Source organism: Monodon monoceros, unplaced genomic scaffold, assembly GCF_005190385.1.
Source record: "Monodon monoceros isolate NGI ecotype Baffin Bay Population unplaced genomic scaffold, NGI_Narwhal_1 Super_Scaffold_19, whole genome shotgun sequence".
NCBI lineage: Eukaryota > Metazoa > Chordata > Mammalia > Artiodactyla > Monodontidae > Monodon > Monodon monoceros.
The window spans coordinates 37,696,200-37,715,156 of NW_021703775.1; the positions used below are offsets into that span (position 1 = coordinate 37,696,200).

General features: G+C 36.2%; 1 protein-coding gene across 4 annotated transcripts in view; it reads right to left on the reverse strand.

Moving 5' to 3' along the window:
- Nucleotides 1-1,259: 1,259 nt before the first annotated feature.
- PAPOLG (poly(A) polymerase gamma) overlaps nt 1,260-18,957 on the reverse strand; it is a 35,425-nt gene continuing 17,727 nt past the window's right edge. Inside the window, exons 9-22 of one of the 4 annotated variants that reach the window (XM_029231596.1) lie at nt 18,123-18,261; nt 17,414-17,486; nt 16,502-16,622; nt 16,074-16,158; nt 15,599-15,652; nt 12,162-12,281; nt 11,622-11,731; nt 9,571-9,692; nt 9,146-9,321; nt 8,652-8,740; nt 8,350-8,570; nt 7,096-7,161; nt 6,855-6,911; nt 1,260-5,026 (exon numbers count right to left, since the gene is read on the reverse strand). In XM_029231596.1, the coding sequence (XP_029087429.1) occupies nt 4,928-5,026; nt 6,855-6,911; nt 7,096-7,161; nt 8,350-8,570; nt 8,652-8,740; nt 9,146-9,321; nt 9,571-9,692; nt 11,622-11,731; nt 12,162-12,281; nt 15,599-15,652; nt 16,074-16,158; nt 16,502-16,622; nt 17,414-17,486; nt 18,123-18,261 (1,532 nt within the window). In that variant the 3' untranslated portion in view covers nt 1,260-4,927. Of the gene's footprint in view, nt 5,027-6,854; nt 6,912-7,095; nt 7,162-8,349; nt 8,741-9,145; nt 9,322-9,570; nt 9,693-11,621; nt 11,732-12,161; nt 12,282-15,598; nt 15,653-16,073; nt 16,159-16,501; nt 16,623-17,413; nt 17,487-18,122; nt 18,262-18,957 lie in introns of all 4 variants that reach the window. The other 3 variants (XM_029231597.1, XM_029231595.1, XM_029231594.1) reach the window with 3 other exon arrangements.

Sequence of the window (18,957 nt, forward strand, 5' to 3'; positions counted from 1 at the left end):
AGGAGCAGTGAGTTGCCCTAATCAGAAATTCACACTCCAGGGATGGTCAGCTGGCACTCCAATCAGTGTACTTCACAAGTGACTATTAGAAGCCCTTCTGTTATCCACAGCTCACTCAATACAGGAGGCTTTGCTAATTAGCTTAATAAATGTCAAGTGTGTTTCCACTGGTGCCACGAGTGGCTTGCTAATAATCTTGATGTAGACAGCAGGTTCTTATTTGTGAATTCAGTACCTGATTTAAGATAGGTGGATAGGCTAAAAACGAGTCATTAACAAGAATGTAACAAGCTCTGTAGCTTGTACTTCTGTGGACAGTACCCAAGATCTGATTGCTAAATGCACCTCTGTCCAGCCATTAGTAGAGTATTCTGGTTGCCTGACGTTGACCACAGGGTGATAGAATTTTGCCCTCAACACTTGAGGCAGATGCTACTGCTTGCTAAAGTTTAATCAGATATTCCGTGTAAGGCAAATTGAGTATGAACTTTGCTTTTATGTTAAGCAGGTTGTGGATACCACTACCTGCCAAAGACTCTGAGTGGTGAAGGACCGAATTGGCTGTCAGTTTGATAAATAAGTTAAAGACGTCTGGTACTTTTAAGTTACTCCCGAATAATATCAGTCAATCATCAACACCTATTTATCAAAGCAAGTTTATTTGATTACTTATTCCAGACAGATAATGAGGCTCGTGTGTACAACTAAGAAATTAAGACAATCCAGATAAAAGGCAGGAAAAATTAATATGAACTACACAAACAGCTAGCTAAAAAGGAACAGGAGCTGCGTTCATTTTACATAATACTGTGAAGTGATGTAGCACCATTTACCTCAAAGATATCCTAAGCACTTTTTAAGGTAATTACGTGGGTCCTTGCTAAAAATGCAGCAATACATTAAAAATTATAGCAAGCCTGATGATAATCTTATGTTCAACTACTTCAAATATAAAATTATTCCAGAAAAAATGGGAAATTTGGGAAGGGTCTGACCTTGTACAATTCTTTTAAAAAATCCTAAGGAAATAGTCACTATTATTGAGACCAGTTTTCTTCCACCACTTGCACTATATTCATCACTATCATCATGACCTAAATTCTAAGCTTTAGAAGATTTAATAGTTATTTATTTAAATACACACACAATTTTATTTATTAGAAAAAAAATTTTTTTACACTAAAGTTCTGTTTATTGGTCTGTTCAGTCTGTTCTGATCTGAACCACAAACATGGAGAAATAAGAAATTTAAGGCTACCAAAATCAAAGGATTAGGATCTTTAATGATAAATCCTTTTTTTTTTTTTTTTTTTTACCATTTCTAATCATTATTCTAAGGTATTCTACTCTGATCATTCTTAGGTTGAAATTTGTTGAACTTAAGTTTGACCCTGTTAATGAATCTCAGTTAAGTGAAGACACAAATCTAATCATACACCTTTTTCTAAATACTGATGAAGTTTCATCTGAGATATATAAAGAAACTTGGAGAGAAATTCAGTGTTCCAGAGTCCTTCATTAGCCCACTTTACTAGTTAAGAGCCACAGTACATTTTCAGAAATACACCACAGAAAAATCTTAAGAAGAAAACTGCAAAGAGTTTGGGATTATTCAATCCTGAAAAGCTGTGGTTCCTAACTTTTGTTTAAGGGTCGTGACCACTTTGAGAAGCTGATGAAATTATGAACTTTCCCTCAGAAAAATGTATATGAACAAAAACTTCTTATATACACTTGTAAGGGATTCCCTACAGTCCATGATCCGCAGGTTAGGAATTTCTATTTCAAAGCTGTGGGACACAGTGGAAAATAAGTTTAGCCCATTTCGACGTTGCCCATCTTCACTTCACTTCACTGCAACTATATAGGACAGTAAGCATTTTAATGATGTTACTAAATCGCTGCCTTAAGACAAAAACTGTTATTGTAAAAGCATCGTCTTATAAAATCCTCTTGCCCCAATTTTACAAGGTTTTAAGCCATTTATCCTGTCTCTCAAATTAGTTGAGTCCCTAAGGTTTAAACTAGCAGATAACTGTTTCATTGATATATTATTCTTTAGAGCCAGTCACTGAAAAATGAGATTAAAATACCTGTGTGAAAATGAACATGTGTCTACATACTGAAGAACAGGTTATTTGGCTTTGTAAAATATATTTCTAGTTATATTTCTAGGTATAGTCTCTACACTTGAAATCAAATGCATCTACCTAGTGCCTGTGAACATAGCACGTAACTGCAGACCATTCCCTCTTACTTACTGGGAACCCTTACAATGGAGGTCTCCTACCATGGTAACAAAATGTACAGTTGACCCTTGAACAATGCAGGAGTTAGGGGCACCAACCCACTCACCCCAGTTGAAAACACCTGTACTGCTATCTCTGCTTCAAAAACAAAGGAATTGATACATGACTCACCCAAGGGCAGGAAGCTGAAACAGTCTGGATCGAATCAGGACTCAAACCCTAGTTCTTTCGATTCCACATATTGTGATCTCAATCAAACCTTCCCCTATAATTAATTAATTAGTTTAAAGTTCTGTGAAATGAAAATACAAGTACTATATTTATTGAAAAAAATCCACATATAACTGGACCCATGTAGTTCAAATCTGTGTTGTTCAAGGGTCAACTGTACTCAATGTTCTACCTACTGTTCAGGATAGAAAACACTTCATTTCTGACCAAACCCGCTATCTCAAAAGCACCTCATCAACTCCCCAGTTACCAAACAGGTTGAAGAATGCTATCTTTGAGAAGTCTAACGTTAAACTCTTGGCTATGTCTTAACCCCATGTCAAATGGACCATTAAAACAAGAGGAATGACTATACTACAGTACAAAGGTTAGGCCTGTTGCTTTCTTATTAAAGACGAACTCCGCTAGTTACTCCAAGGAATCGGTTTATATAATAGGGTAAACATGGATGTACGTATGGGAAATTCTTAAAGCCCTTATTAAAGAAGTTTTCAATCAATCAATGTTTTAAGTCAGGTGACAGTTATTCAGTCCTTGCATAATCATTCTCTTTTGCTCAAATAGAGTATTTATAGAACAAATCTCAAAATACTTGAATAAAGAAAAAGGGTCAACTAAGAGAACAGCTTTGCCAAGGAAGCTACAACTTGGTTATGGGATTTCATTCTCGTCTTTTGCTATATAAAAAGTGAATAATGGAACAACCATTGTTTTCCCCTTGCTCTTCTTTACTTCTAAGAAGTCTTTCTTTGTAAAAGTTAAACACTAGAATTTCCATTTCAGAGATGTAGGGGTCAGGAACAGGAGTGGGAAAAGAAGGATCCTGCTCTCTGACAATCAGAATTCAAGTATTTCAACTCAATGGTAAAGGGCTTGCAAGAGAAAATGGACTATTACTCCACTGGCTAAACGGCATCCCATGAGTCCTATAACTATATAACCAAGGATTTTCCCTGCACTATTCAAATGTACCATTTTGTGTTTTTCCTACTGGACCTACTAAATGGTGAGTGAAAGCTGAAGACGGTAATATATACCAACATTCCTGGCTGTGTAATCTATACATTTTCGTTTTAAGAGTAATTCAAGCATAATCCATATTTAAAAAATTAGACTAAAGAGAGACAGTAAAGGTTTTAAAGTTTTCTCTTTGAAAAGATGGTATCTTACAGTACATACAAAAATACTCTGAAAATACATACGACTTCATTTACAAAACACTGAATCAACATATTACAAGAAGAATTACATGGTTATGGATTTTAATAAATGGAGCATGCGTTCATGAAACTTAAAAAATATTAAGAAATGCACTGAAAAAAGCAGTGTAAAAAAAGACAACTCATATATTTAAATAAAAATTACAAAGGTCCTGAGCCAATTAATGGTTGGTAACAATGTCATTCAAAAATGCCTTTAGGTTTCAATAAAATCCACTGCTCATTTCTGCATGCCTAGTCCACGGAGGAACTGTTTGAAGTTGTGGCGGTAAGTAATGGTCAGGAAGTATCATGCCAAGTTAATCGTACACTTCAAAAATACAAGTTTGCCATACTTAAAGGCATCTTACTGTTGATGCCGGAATGAGTTGCTCCTCAGTAAAAAATACCAGTCAACTAACAAGAAATGGCGTGAGATAGGATATGTAACAATTTCACCGTTCATATACTGACTTTCAGTATCCTGGTCATATTTTGATTCTTAATAAAGATGCATTTCAAAGGCCTCCATGGGAGGCAAAATATAGAGAATTTATGGTGCCCAACTCTTATGTAATCACTGGACTAATCCTCCCTGGTAACTATGCAACATTTGGATAGAAAGGCACAATAAAAATTTAAATATTCCGTGTGCCAATCTGAGAAAAAATAATTTAAATCAACAGAACAGACAATAAGTACATCTACACAAATGAGGAAAGCAGAGAAGATACCTCACATTCATTTATCTCAGGTTTCACAAAGTGGCTTCAATGATAAAGTAAATGTGTTAACATTTGGAAAATTACATTTTTTGTTTTGTTTTTTTTTGTTTTCAACTTTTTTAGTTCTATACAATGATTACAACATAAGACTTAAAAAAAAGAGGGGGGCGGTGTTCAGGACTTGTTTTATCAGTGTCCAGAGAGCCAAGAACTGGTTCCCACAACAGAGAAATAAGCATCGAAAGTTAAGGCAGTAAAACCTCCAACGCAAAGCCATAATATTGTAGATGATAATTTGATAGCAGGTGATCCTCAGAGAACTGTATGTAGCAATCAATGAGAGAATGCTACAGCATCTGCAGGTCAAAGTGTGAGAGTTCAAAAAACCACTTCAAGGTTGTTAGGCCGATGACTGTAACTTTCACCTTATTTTATGTATGACAGCCACCTCTATCTTAAAAAGAGTGGCTGCATCTATGCCACTAAATGATTGCATATTCACTTAAGTAAGGAGGCACTGCTTTTACCGATTTAGGGTGAGTCGAATGGAATTTTTGATGACACGGATGTTATTTGCTGGAACTGGAGATGATGAATCTGGTAGTTCTTTACTGGGCAGTCTCTGTTAGAAAGAAATACAATGTAGGAAAAACAAATACACATTATAAAGGTCCAACGAGTAAATCAGTCACAAAACTCTGAGTTTTTTTCCAAATGCTTTAAGTTCCTAAACACTCAAGTATGTGTTGAATATTTTTTCCCTATGTTCAAGTCCCCTTGTTTTGGGGACTTTTTTTTTTTTTTAAACAGGTGAAAAGCAGAGGGATAGGGAAAGGGTAGAAGTGGGAGGACTGTATGAATAGGAAAGAGGACTTTGTTTAATCAATTGCCACTTCTAGACTGAGAAATGCATAAAGAACAAAGTCCTCCTCAGACTCAGGCAATGTTAAAGAGAAACAGCTGAAGAGCATGGTCACTAAACAGGAAATTCTTGGGGTGCAAGGTGAAAAAATGAGTGTGTGATACAGAGGAAAACTTGATATCCAGTTATAGCCTTCAATTAGTTTCTGTAATACATTCATGCAGAAGAATAACCCAACTTGTGAGATAATTAAGTTTTTAGGAAAACCAACTTTGTAGTCAGGGTAGGTAACTTCAGTGATGGTAAAATTCAGGGACATCTATATGAGGGCTTTTGAAGACACTAAAGATTATTATATAATGAAGGCAAAGTCTAAGACTGAGAAACAAAGAAGCCTAAAATAACAGATAGTTGTCTGACAGAAACAGCATATCAGCTTCTTGTCAAGAGATGACTGCAAGAATTAATTCTCCTCGCATGTTACCTTAATTCTCCTCGCATGTTACCTTGGCTAAACAAATTATATCATACACACATCCATTCAAAAAAAAAAGACATGAAAAATTTCAGATGTGCATAGAAGTAGAGAATAGGAAGGACAATGAAGACTTAAATGCCACCAATGAAGACTTAGATGCCACAAAGAAGACTCAGACATTATTAAAATTTTGCCACATTTGTTTGGTTTATGCCCCTTACCCTTTATACTTGAAATCTTTTAAAGCAAAACCCAGACATGTCATTTCACACTTTAATATCATCTCAATTTTTTTTCCATTACCATACATAATATAATTATACACCTCTACTTTTTGTAACCCACTCTTATGTTAAAAGAAATTTTACAAATTCTACAACTAACAGAAAGTATGAGGATATTTTCTATTTTGCTTTAGAATTGCCAATACATCCTGGGGAACCTGGCAGGGTGACAGTTGACTGTGATGAGAAACACTTTATTATTTAATGGGGGGTGAAAAATAAGCCATTTTGTTTACTGTAACCTCTCAAAGAAGGGCTTCTTCTGATTTACACAAAGCTGATTTTTTTGAGCACCTATAATATTATTAGCTTAAATGGTAATCCTTTGAAAATAAATTTTTAAATTGAGATTTAGGGGCTCTTTAGCTCATGTTTTAAAGGTACTTACTCTGTATACCAGTATATTTGGTTCCTCCAAAACATTAGTAACTATGGTCCCCAACTATCAAACCTAAATTTTGTCAGTAAGCAGTGGTGTACAACAAAAGACTATCAAGTGTTGGTAAGAAATTATTATGCTGAGCACTAAACTGCTTCTTTAAAAATAAATGAAAACAAAGGTTGAACATAACCTGCATAAATCGTGAAGTCTTAAACGACTCCCTCTTTTCTAGACTTTTGAGGTACATACATTTAGGATCATATACTTTGTTTGCTATTTCCAACCCAACTTCCAACTATACTGCTGGTCTTTGAGGACAGGGACAAAATCTTACTACTCTTTTCCTCACCCCATGCTAGGCTCTTCTTAGTAAGCTTTTTGTACCTGCAGATTACCTATGAATTTTTAACTGTATATTTTATTACAAATAAGACTATCTATTACCTTTTTGCGTGATGTATCAATAGTTGGAATAGGCATACATTCTCCTCCAATGGCATCCTAAAAACAGAATTACATACAAGTGAAAACTTTCTTTCCTATATGCAAATACTTATTTCTACATGAAATAAAACATAACCAAGAGGTGACAGATATAATCTGATCTACTTTTGAATATAGTACTCTTCCTGATACATGGCTCTTTAAAAGTAAATATTTTGAAGCACACTATTGATATACTTACCACTGATTTTCTTTTTCTGTCTTCAGCAGCACGTGATTCCTTAAACGGTGATTCAAGTCGAATAAACTAAAATATAAACATTAAAATGAGTTGCTATTATTACCTATAAAAACCACATAAATCTATATAAACTGAGAAACTAATTAGTGACCAGGCTAACATCAAAACTATTACGCAGGCTTCCCTGGTGGTGCAGTGGCTGGGAGTCTGCCTGCCAATGCAGGGGACACGGGTTCAAGCCCTGTTCCGGGAAGATCCCACATGCCGCGGAGCAACTGGGCCCGTGAGCCACAACTACTGAGCCTGCGCATCTGGAGCCGGTGCTCCGCAGCAAGAGAGGCTGCGACAGTGAGAGGCCCGCGCACCGCGATTAAGAGTGGCCCCCACTCGCCACAACTAGAGAAAGCCCTTGAACAGAAACAAAGACCCAACACAGCCAAAAAAAAAAAAACAAAACAAACAAAAAAACCTATTACGAACATGGTTTGATGAGGGAAGAGAATTTAAATTAGACAATTTAATTGCCACCCTTAATTTCTAAAGTTTTATCTTTTTGTTTAATCTATCCAGATGATAATGAATAAAACAGTTTTACCACCACCTACTGGAAGCAGAGGAGACCAACATTATAACACAATAAACATGATTATTTAGTTACCAATAATGCCTTTATGTAAGTCAAGGAGAAACGAAGATCATTCAAATTTTTAGACACGTCATTTGAATTTTTAAATAATTAATTTTTATTTTTGGCTGCATTGGGTCTTCATTGCTGCACGCGAGCTTTTCTCTACTTGTGGCGAGTGGGGGCTACTCTTCTTTGTGGTGGGCAGGCTTATTGCTGTGGCTTCTCTTGTTGCACAGCATGGGCTCTAGGTGCACGGGCTTCAGTAGTTGTGGCACACGGGCTCAGCAGTTGTGGCTCACAGACTCTAGAGCGCAGGCTTAGTAGTTGTGGCCCATGGGTTTAGATGCTCCACAGCATGTGGGATCTTCCCGGACCAGGGCTCGAACCCGTGTCCCCTGCATTGGCAGGTGGATTCTTAACCACTGCACCACCAGGGAAGCCCAGTAATTTGAATTTAAGATGAACAATTAGTATTATCCTATTAGGGTTTAGGTAAATACTCTTTTTAAACAGACAAATCCTAATGGAACACTAAGATACTGAAGAATTTGAGTTTCTTCAGCACTATTTTAAGTTTACTTTGAAAAAAATCAACTACTGAATCACCACTGAAGTTGTAATTTTACCTTTTCTATGTCTTTCAACCTCTTAGAAGACCCATCTATGGATGGGGAGTGGGATCTTTTGGGGGTAACATTCTTAGTTATATTTGACATTCCATTTAGATGTGGCTGCCCCTGGGCAGGGTTGTGGGGTGTTGTGATTCTAGGAATGACATTTCGTCCTACTACCGTAGGAATGGTACACACAGCTGGAGGTGATACAGCTTTTACTGCAGAGTCAACTTCTGAAAAGGAAAAAAGAAAGATTTCAGTAATTAAATACAAATGTAGTAGTATCGTTACTAAAAAAAAGCGTAGATACCTACTTGCACCAATGACGGGAATAGACAGCCCTTGAGCTGGCGGGACAGTCAGTGGCTTTTCCACAACTACAGCAGCAGGCTCAGCATTATTCCTGTTAAAATATCATCATTAAATGATTTAAATAGTATGTATTTAAAACACTCTTATTTTAACATTTAAGATAATTTCTTTCAAGTACTCCTAACTTTAACATTTCACTGAAGGAAGAGAAAAGGGTAGGGAAAGGAAGAGGACCCAGGGAGAGAATTAACAGAAAAAATTAAAGGAAAACCTGCACATTTCTGTGTACTTATCTACTCCCACATACTCATAAACCTATACCATGCCACAGAGGATTACCACAAATTGTCAAATAATTCTAAATAAGAAACTGACTACTAACTGGCAAAATAAAATCTTTTTACAGTTAAAAAAAAAGTATTTAGCAAAGGTATAGAAAAGTTTACATTATCCTCAAATAAACTGAAGACTGAAAGGAAAATTTTGAAATACAGACCTTTCTGTCTCTGCTGAAGGAGGAATATCAGGCTTGGAAGGCTTGTTTGTAGATACTGGGGAATTAAAAGGTGTTCCATTATCAGTGTCTCTGGAGCTATCCAAACAATTGCTATCCAGAGATGATCTTTTGGATTGAGGTCCACTTGAACTTCGACTGACATCAGAAAGACTCTGCTGAAAGAGGGGAAAGCTTTTAGGATTTCAAGAAGTAAATGAGAAAAATGACTGGTTTCAATTCTGAAGTACATATAAAACAAATTATCTTTGGTGATTAATGAAGGTAAGATTTTAGTCCTAGATTGAACTGTCTGTACTTTCCCTCTTTCTTCTCAATAGGTTTGGGCGTTATAAAAATGCAAATTTGGTCCCAGGATCATTCGTCTGAGTTCCACTCAGATTGGAGAGTTACGAGTACAAACTCACCTTTTTCTTCTTCTGAAGTATCTCTGCGGGAAGGTAGTGATGAAGTTGTTTTTTTTTAACATGAGTTGCTTCAATTTTCATTCCCTCCTTTAGCATGTTTATATTGTTTGCCTGTCTGTACACTGTAACAGAGTCAGTATGTTAAAATGGGGAACTTCCTTCTGAACCAAGGGCTGTTTTCTTTTTCTGAAATACATACCTTTAATATCTCCACATCACTACACAAACACACATTCCTCTTACAGAACAAATACTTCCAAAACATTTTCACAATGTCACAACCCTATTCAAGTACTGACTAGTTTTCTCATGTCCAACTTCTAAGACTTCCCCATAATCAAATCTAACAAAATAAATGTATGGAAAAAAGGCTTTTTCCAAATCTTGTTTTCTGCTATTTTCCCCAAAGGCAATGTCTTCTCATAATTATTTGCCCAAGTCTGAGCTAATCCTAATACCAAATATCCAAGATGCAACTCAAGCTCTCCTCCTCCATGAAGCTTCTTTTTCTACACCAACCACAGAATGTTAGACATGAGAAACCACCTAAAAGTACATCCTTATTATACAGGTGGGTAAATGAGGCTCAACAGCCTTGAATGCCTTGCCAAAATTGGAATACACGTAGCCCTAGGTCCCCAGTCTAGTGCTTTTCACTCCTTATAAGAAAATCATTTTTATTAACTACCATATAAATTATTTAATGTATGTTAATTGTGAATACCAAATTAGATTATAAGCTTACTCAAGACAGGGATGGGAGGTTTCTTTTGCACAGTAACTACTATGAAATGTAAATTATTTAATCTCTTGGGGCCTCAGTATCTCTATCTGAAGAAGAACATTTTATAAATCTATAATAAACAGAGCTTCCCAACCCCCTCATTTTGGAAAAATGAGTCCAAATGAGAATGGAAAAATTTATATCTATGTTTTCATTCCAGATTGCTTATAAAAGAATCACCAGGAGTGCTTGTTCAGTGTGCAGACTCCTGGCTCCACTCCCAGAGGATGTGATTCAGTGGTTCTAGGTGATGCACAGGAACCTGGATTTTCATGATAAATGTGAGTGCTAATTCAAAATAATTTAGAAAACTCAGATGAGCTAACCAAGAATATTAATAGTATGAATGTACACTATTCCAGGTTAAGACAACTCCAAATTTATAACAGATATATTAAGATATTCCAGGGAGATATTCTTAGGGAGCTAGATGTGAAAGACCCTTTTCACTGATTCTGAAACATACTCAGCAAGCCTGTACTGAATGATATTTATTTCATGTAAAAAAAAGTAAAAAGCAAGTCGCCTTTATGACTGTGATTACAAACACTGGCTGTGCACACTAAGAATCACCTATAGACTTTCTTTAGTCTTCTTTTTGTTTTAAAACAGTTAATACATTTACATGGCACAAAACTCAAAGGGGGGATTTCCCTGGTGGTTGAGCAGTTAAGACTCCACACTCCCAATGCAGGGGGCCTGGGTTCGATCCCTGGCCAGGGAACTAGATCCCACATGCATGCTGCAACTAAGATCCCGCATGCCGCAACTAAAGATCCTGCATGCGGCAACAAAGATCCCACGTGCTGCAACTAAGACCTGGCACAGCCAAATAAATAAGTATTTAAAACAACGACAACAACAAAAACTCAAAAGGGTTCAAGAGTATACAGTGAAGTTGCCTCACTCCTGTCCACTAGACACACCTGGTTCCTTGACCTAAAAGCAACCAGTTCCGCCAGTTTCTTTTTTAAAAAAACTATATATCCCTCCAGAGATAGTCTATGTATTTTTAAGCAAACATACATATATTCTTTCTTTACACTGGTCTGCAACCCCCCACCCCCCGCCCACGAACAGGTCTTGGAATTCGCTTCATCATGCCTTTACTTTTTTAACAGCAGAATTAATTTTCATGATATAGATGTTCCATCTTCATTTAACCAATTGCAGAACTTTAAAAAATACAGCCAGCCAGATCCTAGGCAGGTGATACTGCGTTACTGCCAAGGTTGAGCACCACAGCTCCATGATGACAAAGTCTTACCTGTATCAGTAAATGACTGTATATCATATGTCAAGTCTATATTAACACTTTCTGCATTTTCTACTCTCCGAAAAATTATTCCAAGGAACCACATTGATACGTAATTGTTGCTATAAAATAAAAAATTTAAGAATTTCCATTAATTTTTACAATTTTACAGATGCTATTTGGTAATTAAAACTTGGTCTATGTAAGCATAAATACAAATGTCAATGGTTTGGCCAAATTCTTAAAACTGACACCAAGAACACTGTTAAGTTATCCTGTGTTATTATACAAGAGAATTAAATGCTTCGAAAATGACTTACTAAATATATATTTAAAGATGCTCCAAATATTGTGATGGAGTTTTTTGTTGGGGTTTGTGGGCTACCAACATAGCATGTACTTAGTTTTAATGCATGACAACGCGTGATCAAGTATACAATGTATTATCCTCCATCAATGCCTGTTAAATAGCATCTCACAACTGATCTTAAACCATGCATATTTCGGATACCATTATTTTAAAAATATGATATTAAAAAATAATTAACTTACTCTTTATGATGTTCCTTATTTCCTGGGAATGATTGGGGATTTACATGGGCAAGAGTAATAAATTCATTCCGTTCCAAATTTCCAACAAGTACACGTATTTTAGATTCTACTAATCCAACCCTAAAATAAAGTGACAAGATTTTTCCATATTAAATGTGGAAGCTACATCCAAGTAAACCAAACAGCATAGCAGCTATGATGCTTTACAGGGTTCATTAAAAAAATTCAGTCCAATATTTTAGGGACTGTTTAAAATACCATTCAAGTAAATGAGAAGTTACTTAGTGAATTTCTGTTTCCTCCCCTTTCTTTTTCAAGAACAACTGATCTATTTAATGCATTCCTGATCTAAAATACCCTGCCTTTTAAGACCATAAAATAGTCATGATTGGAGCATGAACAAAAACTGTTCGTGGGCTTCCCTGGTGGCGCAGTGGTTGAGAGTCCGCCTGCCGATGCAGGGGACACGGGTTCGTGCCCTGGTCTGGGAAGATCCCACATGCCGCGGAGCGGCTGGGCCCGTGAGCCATGGCCGCTGGGCCTGCGCGTCCGGAGCCTGTGCTCCGCAAGGGGAGAGGCCACGACAGTGAGAGGCCCGCGTACAGCAAAAAAAAAAAAAAAAAAAAAAAAAAAAAACTGTTCGTTAACCTGGTTCTAACTCTTTTTCTACTTTCAAATCTTATGCCTAAACCCTAAGGCTAACATATATTTAAATAATGTTAACAAAAAGAGCTAATAACTAGCACTTAATTCATGAAATAAACATGCTCTAATCTTTACAAAATTGATACTAGATATTAAATTTTAAAAAGAATTCACTAAAATCAGATCAGATACTACTAAAATATAGAAAGTTTCATCAGGGACTTCCCTGGTGGCACAGTGGTTAAGAACCTGCCTGCCAATGCAGGGGACATTGGTTCGATCCCTGGTCCGGGAAGATCCCACATGCCGTGGAGCAACTAAGCCCGCACACCACAACTACTGAGCCTGTGCTCCAGAGCCCGCGAGCCACAACTACTGAGCCCGCGTGCTGCAACTACTGAAGCAAGTGTGCCTAGAGCCTGTACTCTGCAACAAAAGAAGCCACCACAATGAGAAGCCTGCGCACCGCAATGAAGAGTAGCCCCCACTCGCCGCAACTAGAGAAAGCCCGTGCAGAGCAATGAAGACCCAACGCAGCCAAAAATAAATAAAAAATAAAATAAATTTATTTTAAAAAAAAACTTCATCAGATACCTGCAACTTTACTTTCTACCTCACTTAAATGTGACTACTGTCACTTATTTTATTAACTTATTAATGATTTTATGAATTACAAAGAATAACTACAAGAACATTTTCACATTTTCAAACGCTTGAAAAAGCTTACACATTATAATTATGTGTTCTTCAACAGCAGATATACAAAACACTTAGTTACTCCTCTGTGTTATCTAAATGAGATGTTGGCAAACTTTTTCAGTAAAGGGCCAGAGTAAATATTTTAGGCTTTGTGGGCCATATGTTTCTGTCACAACTATTCAACTCTGCCATGCAGCAGGAAAGCAGCCATAGACAATACATAAATGAATGTGACTGTGTTCCAATAAAACTTTATTTATAAAAATAAGTAGCAGACTGGATTTGCACTATACCATAGTTTTCTGACCCCTAATCTAGACAAATAAAATGTTTTAGTGAAAGGATTCTTTTCAGGGTCTCTTTAAATTTTTTTCTTGTTTGTTTTTTCATTTGTTCATTCATTCATTCATTCATTTTGGCCGACCAGGGATTTGAACCTGTGCCCTTGGCAGTGAAAGCATGAAGTCCTAACCACTGGATCACCAGGGAATTCCCAAGGTCTCTTTAATTGTCAATGAAATAAGCATTAAACCCTTGAAGCAAAAACAGGACAGTAATAGGTTTTCCTTTACCAAAAAGCAGAACTGAGGAAAGCACAACCATCTTTGGTGGTCTAACAGTTTCTGCCTGATGGAGCTAGTGAAGTCAATACACTGGAGGCAGAAGGAATCAGTTCAGATGCGCCAGAAAGAATGTACTAGTCCTTGACCAAAAATATCTCCTATCCGTTGACAGAAGCTTAAGATTCTGAAACCTTTCATGCCACCACCATCTCCTAAATTAAAAGAATATATGGGCTCATACAACTCAATATCAAAAAAAACAAACAAACCAATCAAAAAATGGGCAGAAGACCTGAACAGACGTTTTTCAAAAGAAGACATACAGATGGCTAACAGGCATATGAAAAGATGCTTAAAGTCACTACTCATCAGGGAAATGCAAATCAAAACAACGAGATGTCACCTCATACCTATCAGAATGGCTGTCATCAAAAAGTACACAAATAACAAATGTTGGGGAAGATGTGGAAAAAAGGGAACCCTTGTGCACTGTTGGGGGGAATGTAAATGGGCACAGCCACTGTGGAAAATAGTATGGAGGTTCCTTAAAAAACTAAAAACAGAACTACCATATGATCCAGTAATTCCACCCCTGGGTATATATCCGGAAAAAATGAAAACACTAATTCAAAAAGATATGCGCACCCCAATGTTCATAGCAGCACTGTTTATAATAGCCAAGACATGGAAGCAACTGAAGTGCCCATCAACAGGTCAATGTATAAAGTTGTGGTGTATGTGCAAAATGGAATACTACTTAGCCGTAAAAAGAATGAAATTCTGACATTTGCAGTAATGTGGATGGACCTGGAGAATACTATGCTTAGTGAAATAAGTCAGACAGAGAAAGACAAATACTGTATTATATCACTTATATGTGGAATCTGAAAAATAATACAAATGAATGTATAAGCAAAACAGAAACAAACCCACAGATAACAGAAAACAAACAAGTGGTTACCAAAGGGGAGAGGGAAAAGAGGAGGGACGAATTAGTAGTATGGGATTAACAGATTTAACTATGTATAAAATAGATAAGCAACAAGGATATGTTGTAGAGCACAGGGAATTAAAGCCATTATCTCGTAATAACTTTTAATGGGGTACAATTTGCAAAAATAATGAATCATTATGCTGTACACTTGAAATTAATATAATACTGTAAATCAACTATACTTCAAAATACATATATGTGTATATATAGTCTAGGGGTATGTGTGTGTGTATATATATATATGGCAATAGGCTAGGTATCAGAATCATGCAAACTGCCTCAAAATTTTGCTTAAATCTGACTCTGAGAAGTGACAAAAGGCAAAAATCTGTACATATATTCTTATCTCATGTCACTTCCAATTCTGAAACATTAATTTGATGGCATTTCTTAAACACTGATGCTTCATGGTCAAGTACAACAGTCATCAATAAGATTTAATAATTTTGAAAATAGAGAAAGTGTTTTAGAAATGATAAAGCACCCTATAAATATGTTATCATCACACAGTACATAGAGAACTTGAAATGTCTTACCACTCTAGATGATTTTCTTCTGTTGATGCACTGGCAGTCAATACTATATAATGTCTGTGAAGAATTTTCAGCAATAATCAGGGGGAAAAAAGCCAGAGAAACATTGTTAGGGTCTGACTTTCCATTATTACTTTTTCTTTTTTACTCTTTACTCTTTCTTTATTACTCCTTCTCCCTCCCAATGAACAAAACAGCTAATACAGGCACACATTTATGAAAATTAAAACATGCTCTGATTTTCACAAAATTAATTCTAGACCTTCTAATTAAAAACAATTCACTAAACCCCAAAACCCACAAATACTGGGTTAGACACTACTAGAATATAGAGACTTTCTCATCACCTAGGGTTTCTGCTAACCTATTCTTTACCTCACTTAAAATATAAGTGACGTCACCTATTGTGTATTAACTTTATAAGTTTAACATTCTTCTTCCTTAAATACACACATACAAAATGCAAAATTTCAAATACCTATACTTTTGGAAAAAATTTGGTGGCTCAAGGAGTTTGGACCAATCTGATTTCCCTTGAAGAATTTCATCTGTGACTGCGAGACCTAAAGAAAGAGAGACAGACAGTGATTTTGAAAACTGACCATCGTATTATCACCTCCTGTGTGACCCTACCCCCAAAGTTCTAACCCCACCAAATCCCTGAGTAAAAAAAAGTGTAGACTTATTACGCTCTTTCTTAGAACATAAAAGTCAATTTCAACCAGACTGGGGTGGCTCTATTTTTGGCCTTCATATTATCATATATTTTGCAAAACCAAGTACTTAAAAAATACACATTTGAAAGAACTTTTAGAAATAATAGGCATAACTGCAATAGAGAATAAAACTGTTGTCAATCAAAAACTCGCGGGAACATGTAAAGGGTAATAGGGCTGACAGGTTTACCTTGTTTAAATTCTTCTACCATTACTGTTCGAGTTGATGTGGACACATTATACGTAGAATTCTGTTGTGGGTAGGCAGGGGTGATTATGGGCATGAGATGATACCTATCTGATGGATTTACCTGTGAAATTAGAAGCAGAATAATTGATCTATTCTCCTATTTCAGTTGTCCTCACTTCATTTCCCCAAAAGTCTGAAGAATATGAAATATAAATTTAATACTACATCTCCTCAGTTCTAAGAAGTACATTTCCCCTCCCCAACTTCAGTTATTTCTGAAGTCAGATGTGTCTGATAATCAAAGTTAAAGAAAACTCTGCAGAAGTTTATTTCTCCCCCGAAAAGCTGTTAAATGGATGATGCAGCTTATAAACAGTGGTCTTTTAGAACCAAGGAAATATAATATCATAAGTGCAAAAAGCATTATCTGGTCCAATGGTTCTCCATCCTCTTTCTGCACCTATTCAACAGATGACTTCCCCTTGGTTACTCAGAGGAATGAGTACTCACTTTAAAAGCACATTAAAATGCAAGGTGAGTGAGAGTTACGCTATCTTGGAACCATGAATCTGCTTTAAACTGTACTGCAAAGTACATCCTTTATATACTTCAGTACTTTATTATTAGTAACTAATTACTTGTAAGACAGTTTTTAACAATAGATTATAACATCTTGGTTGATATACCCACTCAAGTCTTATATGGGTGATTTTTAATGACATAACATTTGGATGGGAATTGGAGATACAAATCATCTGCACCGAAAAAACACAGTAGAGGGAGGGAAAGGACTATAGTTACACAGAAGGAAGATGAACAGGAACAAGAGGAATTATCCTTAACTAGATTGCACTTTACAGAATCATCCTATTCCTAAAAGGTTTTAATGAAATGCCGTAATAAGTCACATACCCGAGGATCCCAAACTGGCAAGTTCAAATTGCTTTCTTCCGGTTGCTTTAGCAGCACAGGATTTGGCCATTCCCTAACATGAAATAAGCAAATAAACTCACATAAGACCTCATTTCAGGAACTATATGAAATGTTAAAATCATTAGATGCTGCTCCAACTTTCACACAGCAAATGTTTTGGATATTTGGTATTGAAAAAAAAAAAGAAACTGACAAAGGAAGGGAGTATACAAAGGAAAAAGCTGCTTATTTTAAAGCAGTGTTCTCTGAAAGGGCAAATACTACTTTGCCCATTAGCTGTAACTAATTTAAACCTGAATTTTTTCTTTCCTTCTCATTTGCTTTCATGGACTTAACTCTGATAATTTAATAACAGCAACAGCTAACACTTACTGAGAATACTCCTAATAAATTGTGTGAAGCAGCTATAGTTATCATCTTTAGTTTACATATGAGGAGATCTTAACCTCTATATACTTAAGTAATTAGCAAAGACTACTCTCATAAGCTAAAGGCCCACATTCACAGTCCCCCTAGAAGAAAGCAACATCTGGGGTCCCATCATTACCTCAATTTTGACGTTTTTAAATTTAACTTAAAAAAGGAATGTAAGATGACAAAAGGTGTAAGCATAGCTCTTAAATTTGCAAACAAATTTACATATAGGCAGAGGTTAGTAAGTAGTGAAAATATGCATATGAATACTTACCACTTGGAAAAAACTAAGAAGAACTTATGAACTAAAGTGGAAGCTGCTGCATTTGGATATAATTGGCAAGTTCTTGCAACTAGCATTGCCCAGGAGACACCACCAAGGAATCCCAACATGTTGGAATAAATACCACGTCCTAGAAAATTAATACAGTTGTTAATTATTGTTAGGACCTAATATCCATGACATTCAAGTGTAAGGAACAGTATAACTTCCCTCCTAAGATTTGCTTAGAACTTTTCTCCCTTATAGAAACATTAAAATCAACACACAGACCTTCATGTTAGGCTCACATTCTTATCAATAAACCCTAAGCTGCTCATCTTACCCCCTACTTTGCCCTCCAATACAGACATCTCAGTTCCCTGCCTCAGTTCTGACTGTCCAACTGGGCTCTACTGATATGACATTGGAATTTCCCACCTTTCAATATCTGTGGTTGAGAGAGAAATGAAAGGGAGGAGGAAAGATATTCAGAGGGTCCACAAGTAGGGAAGAAAAACTTTTCAACAGTACACTAGTTCCCCCTTATCTGTGGAGGAAACGTTCCAAGACCTCCAGTGGATGCCTGAAACATGGGATGGTACTGATATTTATGATAAAGTTTAATTTATAAATTAGGCACAGTAAGAAATTAACAACAATTATTAAAATAGAACAATTATAACAATGTACTATAATAAAAGTTATGTGAATATGGCCTCTTTTTGTCTCAAAATATCTTATTGTACACATTTAATGCCTTTTCCATCTTAACTGAGTACTTATCACTGTGGTTATAACGTTTTAAAAATTTATTTATTTATTTATTTATTTATTTTTGGCCGTGTTG